This window comes from Danio rerio, chromosome 8 (assembly GCF_049306965.1).
Source record: "Danio rerio strain Tuebingen ecotype United States chromosome 8, GRCz12tu, whole genome shotgun sequence".
Lineage (NCBI taxonomy): Eukaryota > Metazoa > Chordata > Actinopteri > Cypriniformes > Danionidae > Danio > Danio rerio.
This window is the reverse complement of record NC_133183.1, coordinates 62,753,146-62,775,026: the sequence shown is the minus strand read 5'-3', so window position 1 is coordinate 62,775,026 and position 21,881 is coordinate 62,753,146. Positions and strand designations below refer to the sequence as shown.

Genomic DNA, 21,881 nt, shown 5'->3' with positions numbered 1-21,881 from the left:
TGAAAGGGGTTTTATGAGTTCTTTTTTTGTTGAACACAAAAGAAGATACTTTGAAGAATGTTCCACTGACATCCATGGTATAAAAATATATGTTATCAAAGTCAATGGTTACCGGTTTCAAACATTTTTCAAAATATTTTTAGTGTTCAACAAAAGAAAAACTCAAACAGGTTTGCTGACGAGTGAATATGACTATATGAGTACATTATGACAGATTTAACATTTCTGGGTGAACTAGCCCTTTAAGTATATTATATATGACTACTACTTTTATTATCATTATGATGACAACGACTATTTCGATGACTACTACTACTACTACTGCTATTATGACGATGACGACTACAACTACTATTACTACTACATTTACTGCTACTATTATTATTATTATGATGATGATGACTACTACTACTACTATTATTATTATTACGACGATGACGACCACAACTACTTTTATTATTATTACGACAATGACGACTGTAACTACCACTACTACTTTTATTAGTTACGACAATGACAACTACAACTATTTTTACCATTACTACTATTATTACGACAATGTTGACTAATGCTACTACTTTAACTATGACGATGACAACTACAACTAATATTTCTACTACTATTATTATTATTACGACGATGACTACTACTATTATTATTATTACGATGATGATGACCACAACTACTTTTATTATTATTACAACAATGACGACTGCAACTACCACTACTACAATTATTAGTTACGAAGATGACAACTACTATTATTACCATTACTACTACTACTATTATTATTACTACTACAATAATGTCGACTAATACTACTACTATTATTATTATTATTATGACGATGACAACTACAACTACTATTACTACTACTACAATTACTATTATTACGACGATGACTACTACTACTACTATAATTATTATGACGATGACAACTACAACTACTATTACTACTACGACTACTACTACGATTATTATTATTATTACAACGATGACGACTACTACTATTATTATTATGACAATGACAACTACTATTACTACTATGACTTCTACTACTATTATTATTATTACGACAATGACGACTACAACTACTACTATTTATATTATTACGATGATGATGACTACTACCACTATTATTATTATTACGATGATGACGACTACAACTACAACTAATATTATTATTATTATTACAACGATGATGACTACAACTACTACTACGACCTATACAACTACACCAGCTAGATGGAAACAAAGCTTATTCACAAATGAGCTATTTTCCTCCTACTACTTAAGCTGTTTGTTTCACTTGACCGCATGCTAGCAGATATGTTTGTTAGCCTAGCATGCGTACTGTGTGTGTTACCTGAAAAGCGTTGAGTGTGATGAACAGGTAGGCCATGACATCAGATAAATGGACCAGCACACCACAGAGCCACGTCAGTCCTAAAACTGGCAACAAGATCAACACGGGCCGCGTCGCTGCCCTACACACACATACATTATGTTAAAAATATATATACATAGAAATTTAAAATAGAATTATTAGCCCTCTTGTATATTTTGGCTCCAATTTCTGTTTAACAGAGAGGGGTTAATAATATTGACCTTAACATGGCTTTAAAACAATTAAAAACTGCTTTTATTCTAGCCGAAATAAAACAAATCAGACTTTCTCCAGAAGAACAAATATTATAGGAAATACTGTGAACAATTCCTGAATCTGTTCAACATCATTTAGGAAATATCTAACAAAACAGATTAAGTCTTTCTAAACATTTGAGTACATTTAGCGAATAACTGGAGTGACTTTACATCTGCACCCAGTACAGAAACACTGCAGCTGCTCACTCGAGCATGTGTTATTGTTAATGTCTGCCGGTTGTTTGCTGCTGTATCTGCAGGTGTGACCCACCAGGTGAGGTCCAGCGTGTGCAGTTTGGAGTCTGAACTGGGGGTCAGCATCTTGGCTCTGCGCCTAGCACTGGACACTGTGACCAGAACCACACGAAACAACACCACGGCATTCACCTGCGCACACACACACACACACACTCAGCAGAGTATAGAGCCTTTTCACATGTGTGTGTTTCTCTGCAGCAGAAGTCATCAGTTGGTAAACTCAGAGTGCAGTGCATGGGAGAGGACAACACATCAGTATTCTACAATCCTATTAGCTGAAATAAGATAAAAGACATACTTACAGCCAAAACAAAGAGCACCGGCCCTGCAAAAGCCCAAATGACACTGGACTGGAGGTTCAGCCAGCAGTGCTGCTGTGCTTTATACTGGTCCAGAGTGGCCACCAAAGTCACAGCCACTATAACCACCGGCAACCCTTACACACACAGCAGAGACAGAAACACCAATCAAACAGAACATCAATTAAAACTAGAGATGCATGCACACACACACACACAGAGGCGCTGTCGCCTCACAGCTTCGAAGATCAGCTGGGTCAGTTGGCATTTCTGTATGGAGTTTGCATGTTCTCCCCATGTTGGTGTGGGTTTCCTCCGGGTGCTCCGGTTTCCCCCCCAGTCTAAAGACATGTGGTATAGGGTAAGTAGTGTTGTGCGTGTGTGTTTGAATGGGAGTGTATGGGTGTTTCCCACTGGTGGGTTGCAGCTGGAAGAGTATGCGCAGCGTAAAACATATGCTGATAAGTTGACCCCTGATTAATTAAGGGACTAAGCCGAAAAGAAAATGAATGAATGCACACACACACACACACACACACACACTCACTCACCCCAGCCGAGCACATAGTACATCTTCATCCTGCGGTCCTCGCTGATGTTCACAGACACCACTTTACTCCAGAGCAGCAAACCCTCCACCAGCATCCAGCAGAAGGAGGACAAGAAGAAGAGATGAAGGAGCGCTGTCACCAGCCAACATGCCTCCTGAACACACACACACACACACACACACACACACATCACAATTCTGCTGCTTTTATCCATAAGTACACTGCATTACTTATGTTTACTTTCCTTTGTGGCTATTTCATGTTTACATTTCACTGCACTTCATTTTACATTATATTACATTATATTAATCATTCATTTTTCTTTGGCTTAGTCCCTTTATTCATCAGGGGTCGCCATTCATCAGGGGTCGCCACAGCTGAATGAACCGCTAACTATTCCAGCATGTGTTTTACACAGCTGATGTCCTTCCAGCTGCAACCCCGTACTGGGAAACACTCATAAACTAGGGGAATTGATTAACTAAATTGGCCGTATAGTGCATGTGTTTGGACTGTGGGCGAAACCTGAGTACCCGGAGGAAACCCATGCCAACTGACCCAGCCGGGACTCAAACCAGCAACCTTTTTGATGTGAGGCAACAGTGTTAACCACTGAGCCACTGTGTTCCCTATATTACATTATATTATATTATATTAAATTATATTATATTATATTAACTTATATTATATTATATTATATTAAATTAAATTATATTAAATTATATTATATTAAGTTATATTATATTATATTATATTAAATTATATTATATTATATTAAATTATATTATATTATATTACATTATATTAAATTATATTATATTAAATTATATTATATTAAGTTTTATTATATTAACTTATATTATATTAAATTACATTAAATTATATTATATTATTTTATATTATATTATATTATATTATATTATATTATATTATATTATATTATATTATATTATATTATATTATATTAAATTATATTATATTATATTATATATCAGGGCAGCACTGTGGCTCATGATAATAGTAACCGAACCGTGAGAACAGTGTAGGTTCACATCTCTAGCGTATTATTGCATACATTTTTGTATTATATTAATCTTGTGCATTATTCATGCTATTACCTTCTGGCTTATTAACCTGTACTAATGTTTGCACCATGATCTTCAGTTATTTTGTTAGATTAATTCCAGCTTTGGCTTTAGTACAGACTAATCTAATGTAGACTAATGTAACCTGATGTAGTTGAAGTCAGAAATATTCGCCCTCCTGTGATTTTTGTCTTTCTTTTTCAAATATTTCCTAAATGATGTTGAGCAGATTCAGGAATTTTTGACAGTATTTCCTATAATATTTGTTCTTCTGAAGAAAGTCTTTGTTTTATTTTGGCTTAAAAAAAGTTTTTAATAGTTTTAAAGCCATTTTAATGTCACTATTATTAAGCAATATTAGTGTTGGATTGTCTCCAGAACAAACCACTGTTATACAATGACTTGCCTAATTACCCTAACTTTACCCTAATTACCCTAGTGAAGCCTTTACATGTCACTTTAACCTGAATACTAGTGTCTTGAAGAATATCTAGTCTAATATTATGTGCTGTCATCATGACAAAGATAAATAAATCAGTTATTAGAGATGAGTTATTAAAACAATATACTGTAGGGCGAATAATTCTGACTTTAACTGTATAAGCACAAATATATTACTGTAAAGCCTCAATTCAATTAATAATTCAATTATGGAGGACTGTATATGCATATATTGACAGATTAATCAGTCAAACCTGGCTTCCCGCCGCCCAGTCGCTGAGGATGAGCAGAAACTGAGCCACAATCAGAGCTGCCATCAGGTTCTTGTGCACTGTAGTTCGGTCTGACTTCGGGACACTAGAGGGACACAGAGAGACAGAAATCACACAAATGAGAGCCGACGCAGGAATATAAAGTCTCATATATGGAGAGAAACTCACCCGACGGCCACAAAGAGAATAAAAGTGAAGATGAGAGCGCACAGAGACACTGCAGAGCCGATCAAACTGAGGATCTGCAGACCTGCGTCGTGTACTGCATCTCTCTACAACACAAGAGCAAAACAAGTTGAGGATTATTGGCATTTCACTACATGTGTGGACATTAGGGATGCGAGAGTTTAGGGGTTTTACGACCCGATACGATTCTGAGCAACACGATTGTTAACCTACTTTCCCCATTTCTTCTGTTACACATTTTTATTTTTACAACTTTGCATTTTAACCAGAATTAGAGTTTTTATGCTTTTTTTATGATTGGAATCTCTCTCTTTATATATATATATATATATATATATACATACACTCACATATATATATATATACACATATATATATATATATATACACATATATATACATACACATACATATATATATATATATACACACACACACACATATATATATATATATACATATATACAGTATATATATATATATATATACACACACACACACACACACACACACATATATATATACATATATACAGTATATATATATATATATATAAATATATATATATATATATATATATATATATATACATACACACACATACATATATATATATACATACTGTGTGTGTGTATATATGTGTGTGTGTGCGTGTATATATATGTGTGCGTTTCATTTTCTGCTCAGCTGCACACTATATTCTCCATCCCAGTTTGCACTATTAATGCAAACATTTGCACTTAATCAGCTCAGACCATTATATTATTGTTTGCACATAAGACAATTATACATAATTATAATTATGATAATAATAAAGCATGTTTTACTAGTTAACATTACTCCACAATCAGTATTATATATTGTTTACTTTCATAGATATTTATATATTTACATTTCATAGTTATACTTCCGTCACTTCTGTGTATGTGTATTTATGTGTATGTCATGTATTATGTGTATGTTGTGTGTGACTTCACTGTGGACGGTAGAGTAAGAATTTCATTGTACAGGGAAACGTGTTTCCTTACTGTCCACATGACAATAAATAAATGAAAAATAAAAATTTGCAATCTGATGTGAAATAAAATGACTGTACAGTTTAAACTTCACTAAATTAGTTTGAAATGTTGCATCATAATATATTGTTAAATTAATATGTTTGGTTGTTTTATCCCATTTTAGTTAGCTAATTAATGTATTTTGACACTACTTTTATTCGGCAAGTTTACAGTAATTTTAATTTTTGGATAAGCCTGCAAACATTTATTGTGCATTTCATACTGAGCCTTTAATTGTCATTTATAAGGGATTTACAAAGCATAAATAGTCCTCACTTTAGATTAGGTCACAAAACTGCATGAAGTTGAGGTAATAAACTATTTATTAACATACATATTAACATTACTATATGGCTGAATGATAAAATATATAAATGTTGATTTGAATAGTTTATTAATGGTTTACTTACTCATTCTGAATTATTCTAAAAGCCACAAACTACTCTTGAATACCAATGTTTTGTAAATAATGCAGTACTGAATTTACTAATGAACAATTATTAAGTAAAAAAGTATGAAAACACAATCATTAAGCACATCATAAATGTCAAGAATACAGCTACTACACATGCAAGTGTAGCTGTATTTATAAACTTCTTACTAATGTCTATTAATGCAGAGTTATTCCTTAACAGATAATTAATTAACTATTTACTAATGCTTAATAAAGGATTTATAGTGTGTAGTTATAATAAAGTGTCACCAATACGGCTTTTGATCAATGTATTTAGCATAGTTTTCTGTATTCTATGTGCTTTGCACATGTCCTCAGTCATTTGTTTTTAAAAGAAAACATTGGTTAGTGCAGGGTCTGGTTACCATAGTGAAGCGTGTTCTGAGAATAGAACGCATTCCAAAAGTGAACTGTAAGCCTTGCAGCACACGAGAAACTCTTGTTGGATTGTGGTAGTGGCGTTGAGCGGGTGTTTCTTTCGTTGCGAGTGAATATCTAACTCCTGTAGTGATTCTCAGCGACTGAACATCTCTGCCTATTTGAGTGATTCACGGTGCAAGACCGAAATCATCATCCCATTTCAGCTACCAGACCCCGAGTTCTTGACAGAAAGTCTGAAAACCAAACTGACATCATGGTTGAGCATCTTCCACTGGGCGTTGACCCCGAGACATCGGCTGCCAAAATGGAGATCTTTCCCGAAAGGCAGCAACATCTCCAAAAGCCAGAACTGCCTATAAACAGCTCTAATAGTGAGTCATATTTACATTCTGATATGAATATCCAGTGTTTTTCTGACATAACAATATACTTACTATTAAAACCTAATGTTTGATAGACAGAGCTCTGTTAACACATTCCTGTAAAATCCACAGTAACTAGCAGCAGTTCGCCAGTAACAGAACAAAAGTCCTGCATTTACTCTATTTATCTTGTGCTGTTTACAGAATTATATGTTTATTTTCACAAAGCAACTTTAAAATACAGAAACACCACATAAATACAGTAAAACACAGTTCAATAGTGTGTCCTTTACAAAAACAGTAGCAGGATGTACGTGATGATATTAACTTCTGGCATTATTAGTTGATATTGATGATATGATCTCATCAGTTGATAATGAATAGCAGAAACAGAATAAGCTGCAATAGTAAATGCTAAATATTATGGTCTGTTATTCGGCTATTCAAGTGCATCTTAATGAAACGGTTTGATGTTGAATCTCATTTTCAGCTTTTCCGACACAACTTTAGTCTAAAATCCCTCAGTGAAATGAAGCATTCGCTTTTCTGTTTAAATAAAAGAGCACTGAACGTGTATTTTGATATTGTTTGGTGTATTGAGCATTTATTTGTGTAGCCAGTTTTATAAAACATGAGAATAATCACATATTATTATAGTTGATTACAATAAATAATACTAAAATACAAAATAAAAGTGAAATTTCATGGTTAAAGTGTGTTTAAATCATGGTAAATGAGTGGTTTAGTTATTTATATTTGGGTGTTTGTTTTTGGTGAATGTACATTTAATTTCCTCAATTACTCTGGAGAAGTGTGTCAAGATGTGCAACTGTTTATCTTTTAACAGACGACAAGAAGAAGAAAGTGAAAGAGACAAAGAAGAAAAAGAAGAGCAAGGTTGCTTTGTTCACCAGAGCGGCCTTGAGATGGTTCTGCTTCTCTCCCAGTGATGAGCCGTTCAGATTCCCATCCTCTGATGGTAAATGATGCTTTTGGCATCTACAGTAGATGTTTCAGACTGTAATGCTGTGAATAAACCGTATATTTACTGCCCTCATCTGGAGTTTACCATGAAACTGGCGGTGTGTATGTGCAAACTGCAATCATCTGTCCTCTAACAGATTATGAGGTCTATGAGAAGAGGATGGTGGAGGAGGAGGAACTGAAGGAGATGAAGCAGAATGAGGAGGAGGAGGTGGTGATGACGGAGGAGGTGGAGGTGAAAGTGAAAGAGAGGAAGAAGAAGAAAAAGAAGAGCAAGGTTGCTTTGTTCACCAGAGCGGCCTTGAGATGGTTCTGCTTCTCTCCCAGTGATGAGCCGTTCAGATTCCCATCCTCTGATGGTAAATGATGCTTTTGGCATCTACAGTAGATGTTTCAGACTGTAATGCTGTGAATCTGGAGTTTAACATGAAACTGGCGGTGTGTATGTGCAAACTGCAATCATCTGTCCTCTAACAGATTATGAGGTCTATGAGAAGAGGATGGTGGAGGAGGAGGAACTGAAGGAGATGAAGCAGAATGAGGAGGAAGAGGTGGTGATGGAGGAGGTGGTGATGGAGGAGGAGGTGGTGATGACGGAGGAGGAGGAGGTTGTGATGACTGAGAAAGTGAACGATAACACGAAGGAAGAGAAGACAGAGGAGGAGGTCAAGAAAAGAAAGGAGGAGGAGATAAGCAGCCAGCTGTCAGAGGAGTTCTGGAGAATGAAATTGAGGGAGGAGGAGAAGGAAAGTGTGGTGGAGGAAAATGAGGAAATAAAACACATTGAAAAAGCGGAAGTGGAGGACATGGAGAAAGACAAAGTGAAGAAGAAGACAAAGAGGAGAAGGAGGCCGAGGAGAAACCGCAGGGTGGAGGAGGAGGAGGTGAAAGGACAGGAAAGTGAGGAGGTGGAAAAGAGCATGGAGGAGAAAGAGACAATAACTGACATCGTAAGAAAGGAGGAGGTGGAGGAGAGCGTGGCGAACAGGAGGAGGATGACCACATGGACAGTTGACAGCTTGAAAGAGGAGTTGAACAGAAAGTTCCCGATACACAAGCAGCACATGTGGGCCAACAACAGACCCGCCTCCAAGGCCCAGGCTGCACGGCGGGGGAAAAACCGCCATATTCTGTTATGGGGACAGAGAAACGTGTAGAACTCAATAAAGTTGTGTTGAACAAAACAGAGGAGAGTGTGTCGAGTTTATCTGCTCAATTTCTGCTTCAGAAGTGTTGAATGTGTTCTTACAGGTTTTGAACATTCTTACAAACATCTTCATTTCTGTTCAACCCGAAGAAAGAAAGTCAAACTGGTTTATAACAGCTGAAGGCTGAGGAAATGAGGACAGAATGATTGTTATTAATGTTAATCAGGTAAGTCATTAGACAACAGGGTTGTTCTGTAGACTGGAAAACACAATTTCAGGGTTTCACCAAGTTCAGTTTAAAGCTGCTGTATGTCAGTGTTTGACTCCTCTAAAGCAGAAAGCAGCATCATATGTGTGCAGATATTCAGAAACATGCTCAGTGAACATTCTTGAACATCTGAAAAGCACTGCTGAAGTCAGATATTCTGCTATGAACATGTGCGTTACGTGCTGTAACATCTGTCTTTGTTTTGGTCATTTAACCCGCCCAATGCCAGTTTAGCCAATTATATTTCAGCACCCCGGTGGAAAACATTATTATTGGCGTATTTCATTTATTCATTCAGTCAGTCAGTCGGGAAGACTCTTAAAGCATGTGCCCTTGACCAAAATGTGACCTCTGGTGGACAGAAGCAGACTCTAAAATGAGATGCAGATTCACACGTGAGGTGGTTATTAATTAGCATTTGCTATTAATTGGTTATTAATGAATATAAATATTAAGATCGTAAACATTACGTGAGCAGGGTACACTGTAACTGTCCTAACAACACGCTACATGACAAGATTTGCAGTGACGAGCTATTGGGCTGTTTGCACCAGACGAAACACGACAGAAATGTAAATACAGGCAATCAGAAGCACAGAATAGTGCACACAGCTTTATAATCTAATGAATACATATTAAAGCTCTTTAACATGATTAAATGTAGATGCTGAATCACTGATATGTGTTTAGTTCTGACAGTTTATTTTATTTTCCAGATCTGAGCTGAACTATCTGCTGCTGCTGCTTTCAGTAGTGTGGCACTAAATGTCCTGCAATGGCATTCAGATCCACATGATTAGCATTTAACACTGAATAAAACACACAAGAGTACCTGAGCTGTTCGTTGTTTTCTGTTGTGCAGCTGTGAGAAAAGCCATTTCTAATATATCAATTCGAGGTGTTGGTTAGGACAAAAACTCATTTTAATATGGAGAATATTCCTTCTATCTCGTGCCGTTGTTTTTATTTACAACACAATTTAAATCAGCCTTTAGGCTCGAGAGTCATGTTGGTCCTCAATCTGGCAACCTGCGCTTGCATTTGTTTTGATCCAGGAATGCAAAACTGCATCTTTAGGACTTTTAACAACTTTTTAAGATCATTATGAATGAATTTTAGACTTATACAAGGATAAATGCTAAGGATTTTTTTCCAATATTCCAGTTGGAAATGATTTTCACTTGCCCTGTCAGAAAAGATTATAATTTAACACATTTACGATAATAATGATTTAATAATAAAAACTATAGGTTAGGTCAGTATCCTCAGCAGTAAATAAATGGAGAACTTTTAAACAAATGTTACTGTAAGTAATTAAAACATTACGGACACTATAAATGGAGTTAAAAATGTAATTTTTAAATACATTTTTTTATTGAGATTGTATGGCTGTTAATGGCCCGATAGAGTAGCTTTACATGAACAAAGGAAAATTAAGACCTGTTAAAAAGATTTAAGACCTACAACGCAATATTTCAGTATATTTAAGACTGTTTAAGGACTAAAATAAAGCTTTTAAGATTTAAGACTTTTTAAGACACCCTGAATTTCTTAAGGGGGCTAATAACATTTACATTAAAAATCTGTATTTAATGTAAAAATTGCTTTAATTCCAACCAAATAATAAAAATATTTTAAAAAGCATTAAAATGTAAAACGAATAATTCTCTGTATAATATAACCGCTCACCTGAACCTCATAGATCTGCAGCAGCAAAGCAAAGTTGGTAGTGTGGTTGCAGTAACAGGAAGTAGAATTATTCTGAGTAGAAATGACGACGCAGCCCTTCGTTGACCATCCTCCTCCATCTGACCTGAAGAGTAAAGACAAAAGGCAGGATTTAAGCCATTTCATGAATAGCAACATAGGAATTAGCTAATATTACAGATGCAAATCAATGAACATTGCTTACATCAGGTCAAAATCCCAAAATGCACACACTGGAATAAACTTGACAGAAGTGTTCTGAAGATTGAAGGAGAAATCATTAGTTAAAAACAAGCATGACTGGCAAAAAAACTGTTTACTTATATTTTAATAACACACACAATCTCTTTGTTAAAATGCATTAGGGAAATATTATAGAATGAAGAATTTAAAATTATCACAGGAGGCCAAATAATTATGAAACTGCCTCATCTGCCAGTTCTTTACCCATCATCAGTAGGGCCAGCAGAATCTGCGCAGTTTATTTAATTTCTGCACAAAATTTTAGAAAAAATCTGCGTATTTATGAATTGTTTATTATTGATTTATTTAGTTTATTTAGAATGATTTGGGAAGTATTGTAACTAAAAACGTAATATAAGAAATAAACAATAATATACCTTTTATTTATATGTACTTTTATTTTATGTTCACCTGCAGATCCTATTAGTTCCACTTAATTGGTAAACAAAGCAAGTCTCTCATCTAATAGATCTACTAAAAGGCAAAAAATATGACTTTACAAACTGTATTGTAAATAAATATTATTAACATTTGTATTCAATCATTTTGCTTCAGTCGCCACAGTGGAATGTACCGCCAACTCATTCATTCATTGTCCTCTGGTGACCCCTGTTAAACAAGGGACTAATCCAAAGGAAAATGAATGAATGAATTGGTGGTTCATTCCACTGAGGCGACCCCTGATAAACAAGGGACACAATGAACCGCCAACTATCATATGTTTTACACAGCGGATGCCCTTCCAGATGCAACCCAGAACTGGGAAATACCCATCCTCACATTTACACACACTCATACACTATGGAAAATATTTGTTTACCCAATTCCCCTATAGCGCATATGTTTGGACGATGGGGGAAACTGGAGTACCCGGAGGAAACACCAGGAAGAACAAGTAAATGCCACCTGCCCAGCTAGGGACTCGAACCAGCGACCTTTTTGCTGTGAAGCCACAGTGCTAACCACTGAGCCACCGTGCCACCCTGAACATTTTTATATTTCTCAGTAATATTACTGAAATTAATTTAAAAAGCTGAATAAATTTTAATTTACACACATTTACACAAGTAAATGAATAGACTCTGTGTGGGCTTAAGCACATCCATATGACCTGGAATCCAGTAGAAACAGTTTATTCTCTAAAAGTGTCATTTTCCCTCTTCCTTTCACAGGTTTAGTGATCATTTCAGAAACATGAACGGTTTTTGTGTGTTACCTGAAGCCTGTGCTGAAGTGTGAAGTGAATGGCCACGCTGACGGGCTGCTCATCTGCCAGAACTGTGCTGGAAATGACAGACGAGCCCAAAACTGTCCCCACAAACCTAATATTAACAACACACACACACACACACACATTAGCAATATCACAACACAGGTATAATGTAACCACACTATATCAGGAAACAAACAGCAGTTCTGTGTATTTCTCTCTGAACCAAGTGTAATTTCCTTCAGCAAAACTTTAGCAATATAGGTTTGAAGTTTTACAGCATTAACCCTTGTGTATTGGTCAAATCTATTACACTTTAATAATGAAAACACCCACTAAAACGAACTGCCGTAAAAATCTGATGTTTGATTTCCAATTCATTTCCCATGGATCTGTTGATCAACCTCAGTCCTGATCAAAAACACTAAACGTTGTTTTTGAAGGATTTTGATGATTTCTAGTTGATCATTTGGTGTCAGAAGTGGCTTATATGAAAGGTAAAGGCCTCTAGATGACGCTTATTTGAGCACAATAGTCTATGATCATGTCTTGATTATGAATGATTTGATCAGGACAGTGCGGTCTGACTCTGCTTAGACTAAAGTGTCATCACTGAACAGAAATAATGTCCAGTATAGAATATAAAGTCCTGCTGCAGTGGAGACAGAATGAATATTGTGTCTGACTCCATCATGAGCTTGGAGGACTGCATCCATACATCTCTGACATGACTCACATCACTGATTAATAAAGTCATCTGGAATGAAGAAGAAAGTGTTCAGCAGGACTCCCAGAGTTCATCAAGAGTCTTTGTGTTCATCTTCAACACCTCCTCCTTCCTCTTACCCCAGACATGCTCAATAATGTTCATGTCTGGTGACTGGGCTGGCCGATCCTGGAGCAGCTTGACCTTCTTTGCTTTCAGGAGCCTTGATGTGGAGGCTGGAGAATTGTCCCTCTCCTGTGGTTTGTAATGTAATGGGCAGCACAGATGTCTTGATACCTCAGGCTGTTGATCTGCAGATCTTTCGCACGCCCTCATACTGAATGTAACCCCAAACCATGATTTCTCCTTCACCAAACTTGACTGATTTCTGTGAGAATCTTGGCTCCATGCTGGTTCCAGTAGGTCTCCTGCAGTATTGGTGATGATTGGGATGCAGATCAGCAGATGATTCCTCGGTAAAGTCCACCTTCTGACACTTCCAAATGATCGACTAGAAGTCAAGTTATTATGTGTTGCTCTTACAACTGAGATCCACGACAAGACTTTAGTCAGGTAATGTAGTCTTACCTCTGAGAGCCGTCAGTGACTATTGGAAAAAGGCTGATGTTCTCCTCTTTCTCTGAGAGACACTTCACTGAGCTGAACCACGTGTTCAGGACAGTCACCTTTCTGAAGTCTAAACAGGCAAAAATGAAGGAAAGAAAGAGTAACTGTAAATGTGGACAATGAAAACAAATGATACGTTTGTTTAGTTTATTTAATCAAAATTCTACGGAGCCCCTATGAGACGTTTGCAAAAATAAAAGCACGTAAATAAAAAGTAGGCAAAGTCTTCAGTATTTGTTTTTGTTTTTTTTGTGCAAATTTCCCTTTAGAGCTTCTGTAACATACAGAGTCTGTGTAAAATCAAAATTGACAGCGTTTATTTTGCTAGAGCATATTGTTATTCGTCATAGATATATACACTAGATATCGCATAGGGACCCGGAGCATGCTTCAATAGCGGCGCTACATTTGTACAGGGCTCTCAGGACAAAATTCAACCGCACTAGTCAAGACTAAAGCCAATAGCTGCGTCCCAAATCGCATACTTATACAATATTCTACGTCATTTCGTAGTGTAAATAGTGTCAGTAATGCGTTTACACTGAAAACTCTAACAATATTAAGTGCACTTTAATTACCCAGATGATGCATGTGTGTAATGATGAACACTTCACGCACTCAATGGCCGCACGTTTGCTCACGGAGCGGAAGAGGCGGAGCTATCGGGCGCACATGTTGAATAACTTTATTTATTTTGGATGGTGAAAGCAAAATTCTTCTACGAGAGTGATTATAGCGCCTCCTGATGGTGAATGCGGTTATACTCACGGCAGGTATTATTTGATAATTCGGTCGTTTATTTCACTGATTAGGCGACCGTCAAACGTCATCAGGGAAACGGTTTGAATTTTCACTTAGTAAAAAAACGTTACTGTGCCATTTGGGACGACACTACAGTCATATACTAAGCTGTTAAGTGTGTAAGTGCATAAGTACATAGTGCATAGTGTGCTATTTGAGATGCAACTAATGTGAAGATGCTGGACTTTTAGGGCTGTGTACGGGTGTAGTTACGAGAAAACAGGGCACAAAGGCAGAACATTTCATAGGTAAGATTTAGTTTATGTATTTGTATGTTACAAACTTTTATGCTCAACAAATAACATTATTGATGATAATACAGTCTTCTACATGCCCTGCATGTGTATATTTGTAGGAACAGCCAACAACACATGTTTATTACTTTGTATTGTATGCCAGAACTCATTAGAATCTCCAGTAAAGAGCATATTCAATGAAAAGGTTTACCTCATGAAACGTACCAAATAAATCAAAACGTAACTTCTGATCAGTAACACATGTTGCTAAGAACTTAATCTCTGTACCATTGTTGCGGAGCTCCTTCATGTTTTTAGCAGGCACAGAGATGCAGTCTCGATTTCCCCCATCTGAGCCGCAGAACGCAGACACGTGCGGATCTTCAGACAGAAGCTTCTGCTGGACCTGCAGCTCTGGAGAAACAGGAGCGCAGGAGTGGGATCATAATCCATATTGATTTATAGTAATAGAATACATAGATACAAAAGTTAATATTTGGATTTCATATATGCAACATGCATTTTGAAACACTGCAAAAAAATGACTATTTACATGTAGATTTTTCCAAACATTGCAATGACAAATATATACGGACAAGACTGGGCATTATTCAGTAGTTGTAGGGCAACATTTTGAATGATTCTCTATAGCGTAATGTGAAGCGGCGCTTCTGGTGTGTGACCCCCTTAAGGTGATGACAAAACAGCAAATTTTGCTCACATTTTAAGGTTATAAGGCTGACTGTGACATGAAACTCCATCTGTCTACAGAGATTTCCCACCAGACTGCTGTTGTGTTTGCGATAAAGAGGGACAAGGCTGAATCCAGCTTCTTATTACCAGCTTCTTATTGACTATCTTAAAAACCACCTTAAAAACCACGAGGCTTCCGTTTTTCAGCTTTTTAATTCGCGCTCAAGAGAACACACTGAGCAAGGGCTTATTATGCAGTTCTAGCGCCATCTTGTGGATAGACAACGTCAACCGTCTTTGGCCGCCGACGAGCTTTCAGAAATTGTGAATATTTTAAAATAGGCACTATTCTCGCAAATAAACTGCATATTTGCAATCTAAACAACTATATTTTCCACTAAAAAAGCCTTAAAAGTATATTTGGTTGTCTAACAGCAGGAATATTTGTCAAACTGTAGTCTCTGCTTGTTGCTGGCTGTATGTGGGCGGAGTAATACAAAAAGGGTTGTATGGATGCTGAGGCTGTATGGATGCTGGAATTACCTAAATATATCACGGCTATCAGCCAATCAGATTCGAGGTGCAGACAGAACTGTTCTATAAAAAAAAATATATATATATATGTGTGTGTGTGTGTGTGTTAACATTTTTGAACATATATACACATAAAGTGGCAATTTTTACAATAGTTCTAAACATATGTTGCATATATGAAGTATATTTTACATGTGTAATCCAAATGTGAACTTGTTTGCCATACATGTAATTTGCATATATTGCCATACATAATTCATTAGTTAATGCATTTATTAACATGGACTTTTAATGACCATTACTAGCACAGCATTTATGAATCATATAATTAATACATCGACTAAAAGCATCTGCTTTCTACTCACTGATATTGTGGCTGTGGATCTGCACACTGTCTGTGTCGTCCGTGAGCAGAGAGTTTAAGTTGATCCCCATACGCTCTACAGTCTGGATGACAGCCATCGGGCCTTTCACCACCTACAACAACACACAGGATAAAAGATTTATTTTAAAGGGAACCTATTATGCAAAAATCATTTTTATAAAGGGTTTAAACACAGTTGTGTGGCAGCAGTGTGTGTAAAAGTGTTGTCAAGATACTGGAGTTCGGTACCAATCTGTGTTGAAATTGTAAAAACACCCATTTCCCAGTACCATTTGAACACTGTTGATCGCGTTCTTAAACAGCACTATTGGCCATTGTGTTCAGGTGTTCAACATAAATGACTGTGACGACTCATTAAGTGAATGTTTCGCACCTCTTTGATGCTCTGCCATTTTTCGTGGTCGTCCTGGCTGAGGAGGGAATCAGCGATGGTGATGAAGCTCTGTCCGAGTGTTTCTGCGTCTGCTCGGCTGTGGTTTGCAGTGATGGGCAGATCTGCGGCTCGAGAGAGAACGTGCACAAGAGAAACCATGTCTCTGTCCTCCAGCGGTTTCTGCTCCGTCAACATCACCTGCTCAGAGACGTTCAGCAGACGAGACACCGACGCCCAGCTCTGATCATCCACTGCATCAGACAGCACATCCTCTGCCGTCTGAGAAAACACATTTATAGAGTTTCTTTAGGGTGACGCTGTGGCTTAGTGTTTACCACTGTGGCCTCACAGCAAGAAGGTCACTGGTTCGAGTCCGGGCTGAGCCAGTTAGAGTTTGCATGTTCTCCCTGTGTTGGTGTGGGTTTTCTCCGGGTGCTCTGGTTTCCCCCACAGTCCAAACACATGCGCTATAGGGGAATAGATTAACTAAATTGGCCGTAGTGTATGAGTGTATGTGTGAATGTGAGTGTTTGGATGTTTCCCATTACTGGGTTGCAGCTGGATCCACTCATATGCTGGAATAGTTGGCGGTTCATTCCGCTGTGGCGACCTCTGATAAATAAAGGACTAAGCTGAAGGAAAATGAATGAATGAAAGAGTTAATATTTTGATTATTAACGCACCACATTGCGATCCCCATATCTTTAGAATTGAAAAAAGACTTTTAAAGGGATAGTTCAGCCAAAAACATAAGTTTGCTCATTATTTATTCATCCTCAAGTGGTTTCCAAACCTTTATTTCTTGTTTAACACAACACAAAAGAAGATATTATAAAAGAACAAAGATGAAAACCTGTAACCTTCACTTCCAAGGTTGGAAAAACCAATACTATGGAAGTCAATGGTTACAGGTTTTCAGCTTTCTTCATATCTTCTTGTTTTGTTTAATAGATCAAAAGAAACTCAATTTGAAACATGTCAAGAGTGAGTAAATGATGACAGAATTTAAATTGATTATTTAATTAAATTGAAGACACCAATAAAAATGTTTATTAAGAACCACAATGCAGAAATATTGTAAGATATCTTATAGCTCAGCATATATAAGTACACCCCACACAAATCTCTCTTTTAAGTTCATATTTTTAATAAGAAGCGCTACAATTTATATTTGTGCATACATATTAGATTAGGCAGTACTGAAGCCAAATCTGGAGCATATCTAACAAAATAACTTGCGATGATGGTCCAAAAACTAGCACACCCAAATTTATATGTTAAAGAAAAATATTAAATACAAATAAAAAAGAGGGAAAATCAAAAGAAGCAAAAAAATTACATTTTTTGTTGTGATTTTGAAGTTTATAATTTTATTTTGCTTGAATCTAATTGCATTTTCTTTAAATAGTTGTTGACTAAAATATTATTTTAATAAATATATCTACTATATCTATTTAATAAATCTGTTTTGTTTAAAAGCACCAAAATACTCTGCCTATATTCCCTGAGAAATAAATACAAATATTCATTTTCAAAATGGGGTGTACTCAATTACTTTGAGCACTGTTACATATATAGTGAGGATGAATTAAAGTCTATAGATTCGTATTTTGCAGTATTGTTTATTTTGTGGTGTTGCAATATGAACTCTATCATGATAAATGTTTACTTATTGAAATACATTATAAAATGTTGCCATTTCACAATAGCATTACTAATGATTTTCATTAATCACTTTACTGTTTCTGGTTATATGTCATGATAGTCTGATGAAATTGTGTGTGCCATATTAATGGTAAAAAGCTCCTACCATGCCGTACTGCATGAGACTCTGCATGAAGGGACTGGGGTTGGACCTCAGAGACTCTCTCAGCTCCTTCATCTTCAGATAGTGCTCTGTGAACCAGACATAAACACATTCACAACTGCACATACAGACATTAAAGGGATAGTTCACCCAAAATTGAAAACGCACACTTAATTTATTCACACTCAGCTCATTGAAGACAGCGAGTGTCTTTTTTGGTAACATTTTACAGCACGAGATGCTTTCATTTTAATCTTAATAATCGCTGACTTGCATTTTATGCATCACCAAGCACCACAAACTCAGCTAAAAATCTTGTTTTTTTTTATGTCTGAACAATTTAATTTTTGGGTGAGCAATCCCATATTGACACTCTCTCTCAGAGGTGCACGCACACTGGCGCGCACACAAACACACACACACACACACACATGACACAGACAGACACACATATACACACACACACACAACAGCCCCTTTCACACAGTGATACCGGTAAATTTCTGGAAAATTTCCGGAACGACTTTACCGGTATATTCAAAAAAGCGCTGTTCACAGGCGAGGACGTTACGGAAATTTTCCGGAAAAGAGCATTCACACATCCATCGCAAAATACCGGTAAATTCTGACATCATTCACCACAAATGAGCTTTAAACGGCTGCGCTTGTGTTTGTAATCATTTGACTAAATTACAAACTCTGTGGATGATCAATATTGTGAACAACTTTCGCAGGATCACTTTTGCATGTCGAGATGTTCATAATATGTGCGTGTGCAGGCGCTCACAGGCTGTTTCACAGGCACACGCAAAGCTTAAAGGTAAACAAACAACGGCTTATCATAAGCATCTCATCGATGATTATTTACACAGTTGGCATTAAGAAGAACATATAAACGTGATCTGACTAACATCTAGCAGCTAAATGTGTCTGGAAAAATTATTTTCAAAAAGGTAAAAATTATTTTAAGTAATTTCAAAAAGGACCGGTTCACACATACAAGCTTTGCGGAAAATTGCCGGCAATTTTCCGGAAAGGTCTATATGTGTGAAAGGGGCTAACAGCTATGCTTCCATCTACCTATTTTTTGTAAATGCGCATAAAAAAAACAGTTGATGGAAACGCCATGATGCGCATACATTTTTAAATTGCGCATAAAAAACTGATGCTACTAACTGGGTAGGATAAACTCTTTATTCGATAAGAAAAGATGCGCATAAACTGCGATGGAAACACTTTTACCGCACAAACTCCAGCATGCGCATTAAAAAACGTCATGTGATTTTGTTAAAAGAGATCATGTGATGCTTAAAATGTGTGTGAATGGATAAAACGTCAGGCTGAGCACATTATAAAACATCTGAAATGTTGTTTTGGTCATTATAAAGTGCCGTACCGTTTCAGTATTAATGTTATTAAATTATTAATGACCTCCAGAATCAAGAGCGCCTGTGCTCCGCGTCTGACTCCTTCAAACGCCACTGCGCGCTCACTGCTTGTCAGGATTGTCTTCTGAGGCGCATTCATTTAGAAAAGATTGATGCAGCTTCTCTGCTGCAGCACATGCAGGTTTTACTGTTGATATTTGGCGCCAGTTAATCAGGACGATTTTGTTCGCTTTGACTCGTTGGATGGAAACGATGCTTCATTCGCACAACTTTTATGCGATAATCGAGTTTTGCGCATAAAGTTTATTCGCATTTTTGGATGGAAACATAGCTAGAGACACACAAATACGCAAACGAACACACACCTGTGCTGATCCTGCAGATGAAGGGGAAAGTGTGTGTGCAGACGGCACTGCTGTACTGAGGTCGAGCAGCAGACCAGCCCTTCAGAACCTCACACTCCTCCTGCTGTCTCTGTGCCGCCTTCGGGGACACTGACCAAACACAACACATTAGCAAAAACACTGATGCAAACTCAAAATCAATATGTTCTCTTCTTATCTGTATATGTAGCAGTGCTAGGTATAATCGGTGCATCTGTGCACTTCATTATTAGCCCTGTCACGATATCGATGCCAGAATGATAATATAAGATCATCACAATGCACGTGCACTCTTCCAAAAAACACATCATATTTTACTATTAGAGAATTAATTGTAATCATTTTAACAATATAATAATCCGCTGTTGAAATCAGAGGGCTCTATTTTGACGGTCCATGCGCAGAGCGCAAATCGCAGGGCGCTTTCTGGGCGTGTCAGGACGCATTTTTGCTAATTTAAGGACGGGAAATCTGCTTTGCGCCGTGGCACATGGTCTAAAAGGGTTGAGTTTATTTTCTTAATGAGTTATAGGTGTGTTTTGAGAATAAACCAATCAGAGTCTCATCTCCTATTCCCTTTAAGAGCCAGCTGCGTCACGCCAAGAGCGCATTCGCTATTTACAGGACGCAAAGTAAGTCTAAGTGGAAAAAATGAGCATTTCACAAGCAAACAGTTCACAGAGAACTGTTAAACAGAGCATCTACTGCGTAACAATAAGTGATAAATGATCTACTTTCACATTCGCTCTTGGATAGGGAAACCTGTACGCACAGACATCAATTAGTCTATAAATAATTAATTTAGTTTGTTAAGTGCAAATATTCGTTTCAAAACTATTTCTGAATTCAGTTGTAATTTCCAGCAAACGAATAAATGAACAATAATAACAAAATGTGCTCAAAAACCTGAGTTATATCCTAAAACACATGCTGTGCCCCATATGGTCTAAAACCTGCAGGTGGACAAATCTAAGCTTGTTTTTAATAAAACAAATATAAATATGGATATAATAAATAATACTGCTAATAATAATAACATTATACAAAAGCAAATTGTTATGAATGAACTGAAAAAGCCTCCCGAGATGAAGAAGACATAAAAGCAGTGATTTTTCATATTTATGTAGGCTAGAAAATAATAAGTTTTGTAATATTTTAATCCTTTATATTTATATCCTATATCTATTCTTATTATATCCTATATATATGCTTAATATTTAAATTTTTTCATATGTAAATATATTTGCCTGTTGCTCTCTTGTGCGTATTAAGCAGTGTGTAAGCGAGGCGCAACATCTTTTATGATGTTTTTCTACAGGAGGAAACGTGAATTACTTCTAAATACTGCAAATATAGTCTGTGTTAGAAAATGCAAGACTATTTAAGAAATCCAAGCA

The 21,881-nt window shown here is 36.7% G+C and overlaps 2 protein-coding genes across 11 annotated transcripts in view; one reads left to right on the top strand and one right to left on the bottom strand.

Moving 5' to 3' along the window:
- Positions 1 to 21,881, bottom strand: part of adgrd2 (adhesion G protein-coupled receptor D2) — a 118,974-nt gene that overhangs the window by 11,678 nt on the left and 85,415 nt on the right. For all 10 annotated transcript variants that reach the window (XM_073911283.1, XM_073911277.1, XM_073911281.1 and 7 more), the window contains 15 exons: positions 20,467 to 20,595; positions 18,717 to 18,802; positions 16,907 to 17,185; positions 16,514 to 16,625; positions 15,210 to 15,335; positions 13,846 to 13,954; positions 12,558 to 12,663; positions 11,304 to 11,356; positions 11,081 to 11,204; positions 4,719 to 4,822; positions 4,533 to 4,635; positions 2,753 to 2,906; positions 2,205 to 2,338; positions 1,916 to 2,031; positions 1,367 to 1,487 (listed from right to left, as the gene is read on the bottom strand). In XM_073911283.1, the coding sequence (XP_073767384.1) occupies positions 1,367 to 1,487; positions 1,916 to 2,031; positions 2,205 to 2,338; positions 2,753 to 2,906; positions 4,533 to 4,635; positions 4,719 to 4,822; positions 11,081 to 11,204; positions 11,304 to 11,356; positions 12,558 to 12,663; positions 13,846 to 13,954; positions 15,210 to 15,335; positions 16,514 to 16,625; positions 16,907 to 17,185; positions 18,717 to 18,802; positions 20,467 to 20,595 (1,856 nt within the window). The remainder of the gene's footprint in view (positions 1 to 1,366; positions 1,488 to 1,915; positions 2,032 to 2,204; positions 2,339 to 2,752; positions 2,907 to 4,532; positions 4,636 to 4,718; positions 4,823 to 11,080; positions 11,205 to 11,303; positions 11,357 to 12,557; positions 12,664 to 13,845; positions 13,955 to 15,209; positions 15,336 to 16,513; positions 16,626 to 16,906; positions 17,186 to 18,716; positions 18,803 to 20,466; positions 20,596 to 21,881) is intronic.
- On the top strand, positions 5,369 to 9,159 carry LOC141375944 (uncharacterized). The gene is made up of 4 exons (XM_073911285.1): positions 5,369 to 7,000; positions 7,839 to 7,970; positions 8,113 to 8,334; positions 8,453 to 9,159. The coding sequence occupies exons 1-4, from the start codon at positions 6,883 to 6,885 to the stop codon at positions 9,130 to 9,132; spliced, it is 1,152 nt and encodes a 383-aa protein (XP_073767386.1). The 5' UTR covers positions 5,369 to 6,882; the 3' UTR covers positions 9,133 to 9,159.

Excerpts from the sequence above, each read along its gene's own strand:
- LOC141375944 (XM_073911285.1), top strand. The coding sequence starts at position 6,883 with ATGGTTGAGCATCTTCCACTGGGCGTTGACCCCGAGACATCGGCTGCC. Across the intron at positions 7,001-7,838 it reads GCCTATAAACAGCTCTAATA|ACGACAAGAAGAAGAAAGTG; the intron begins GTGAGTCATATT and ends ATCTTTTAACAG. Across the intron at positions 7,971-8,112 it reads CAGATTCCCATCCTCTGATG|ATTATGAGGTCTATGAGAAG; the intron begins GTAAATGATGCT and ends GTCCTCTAACAG.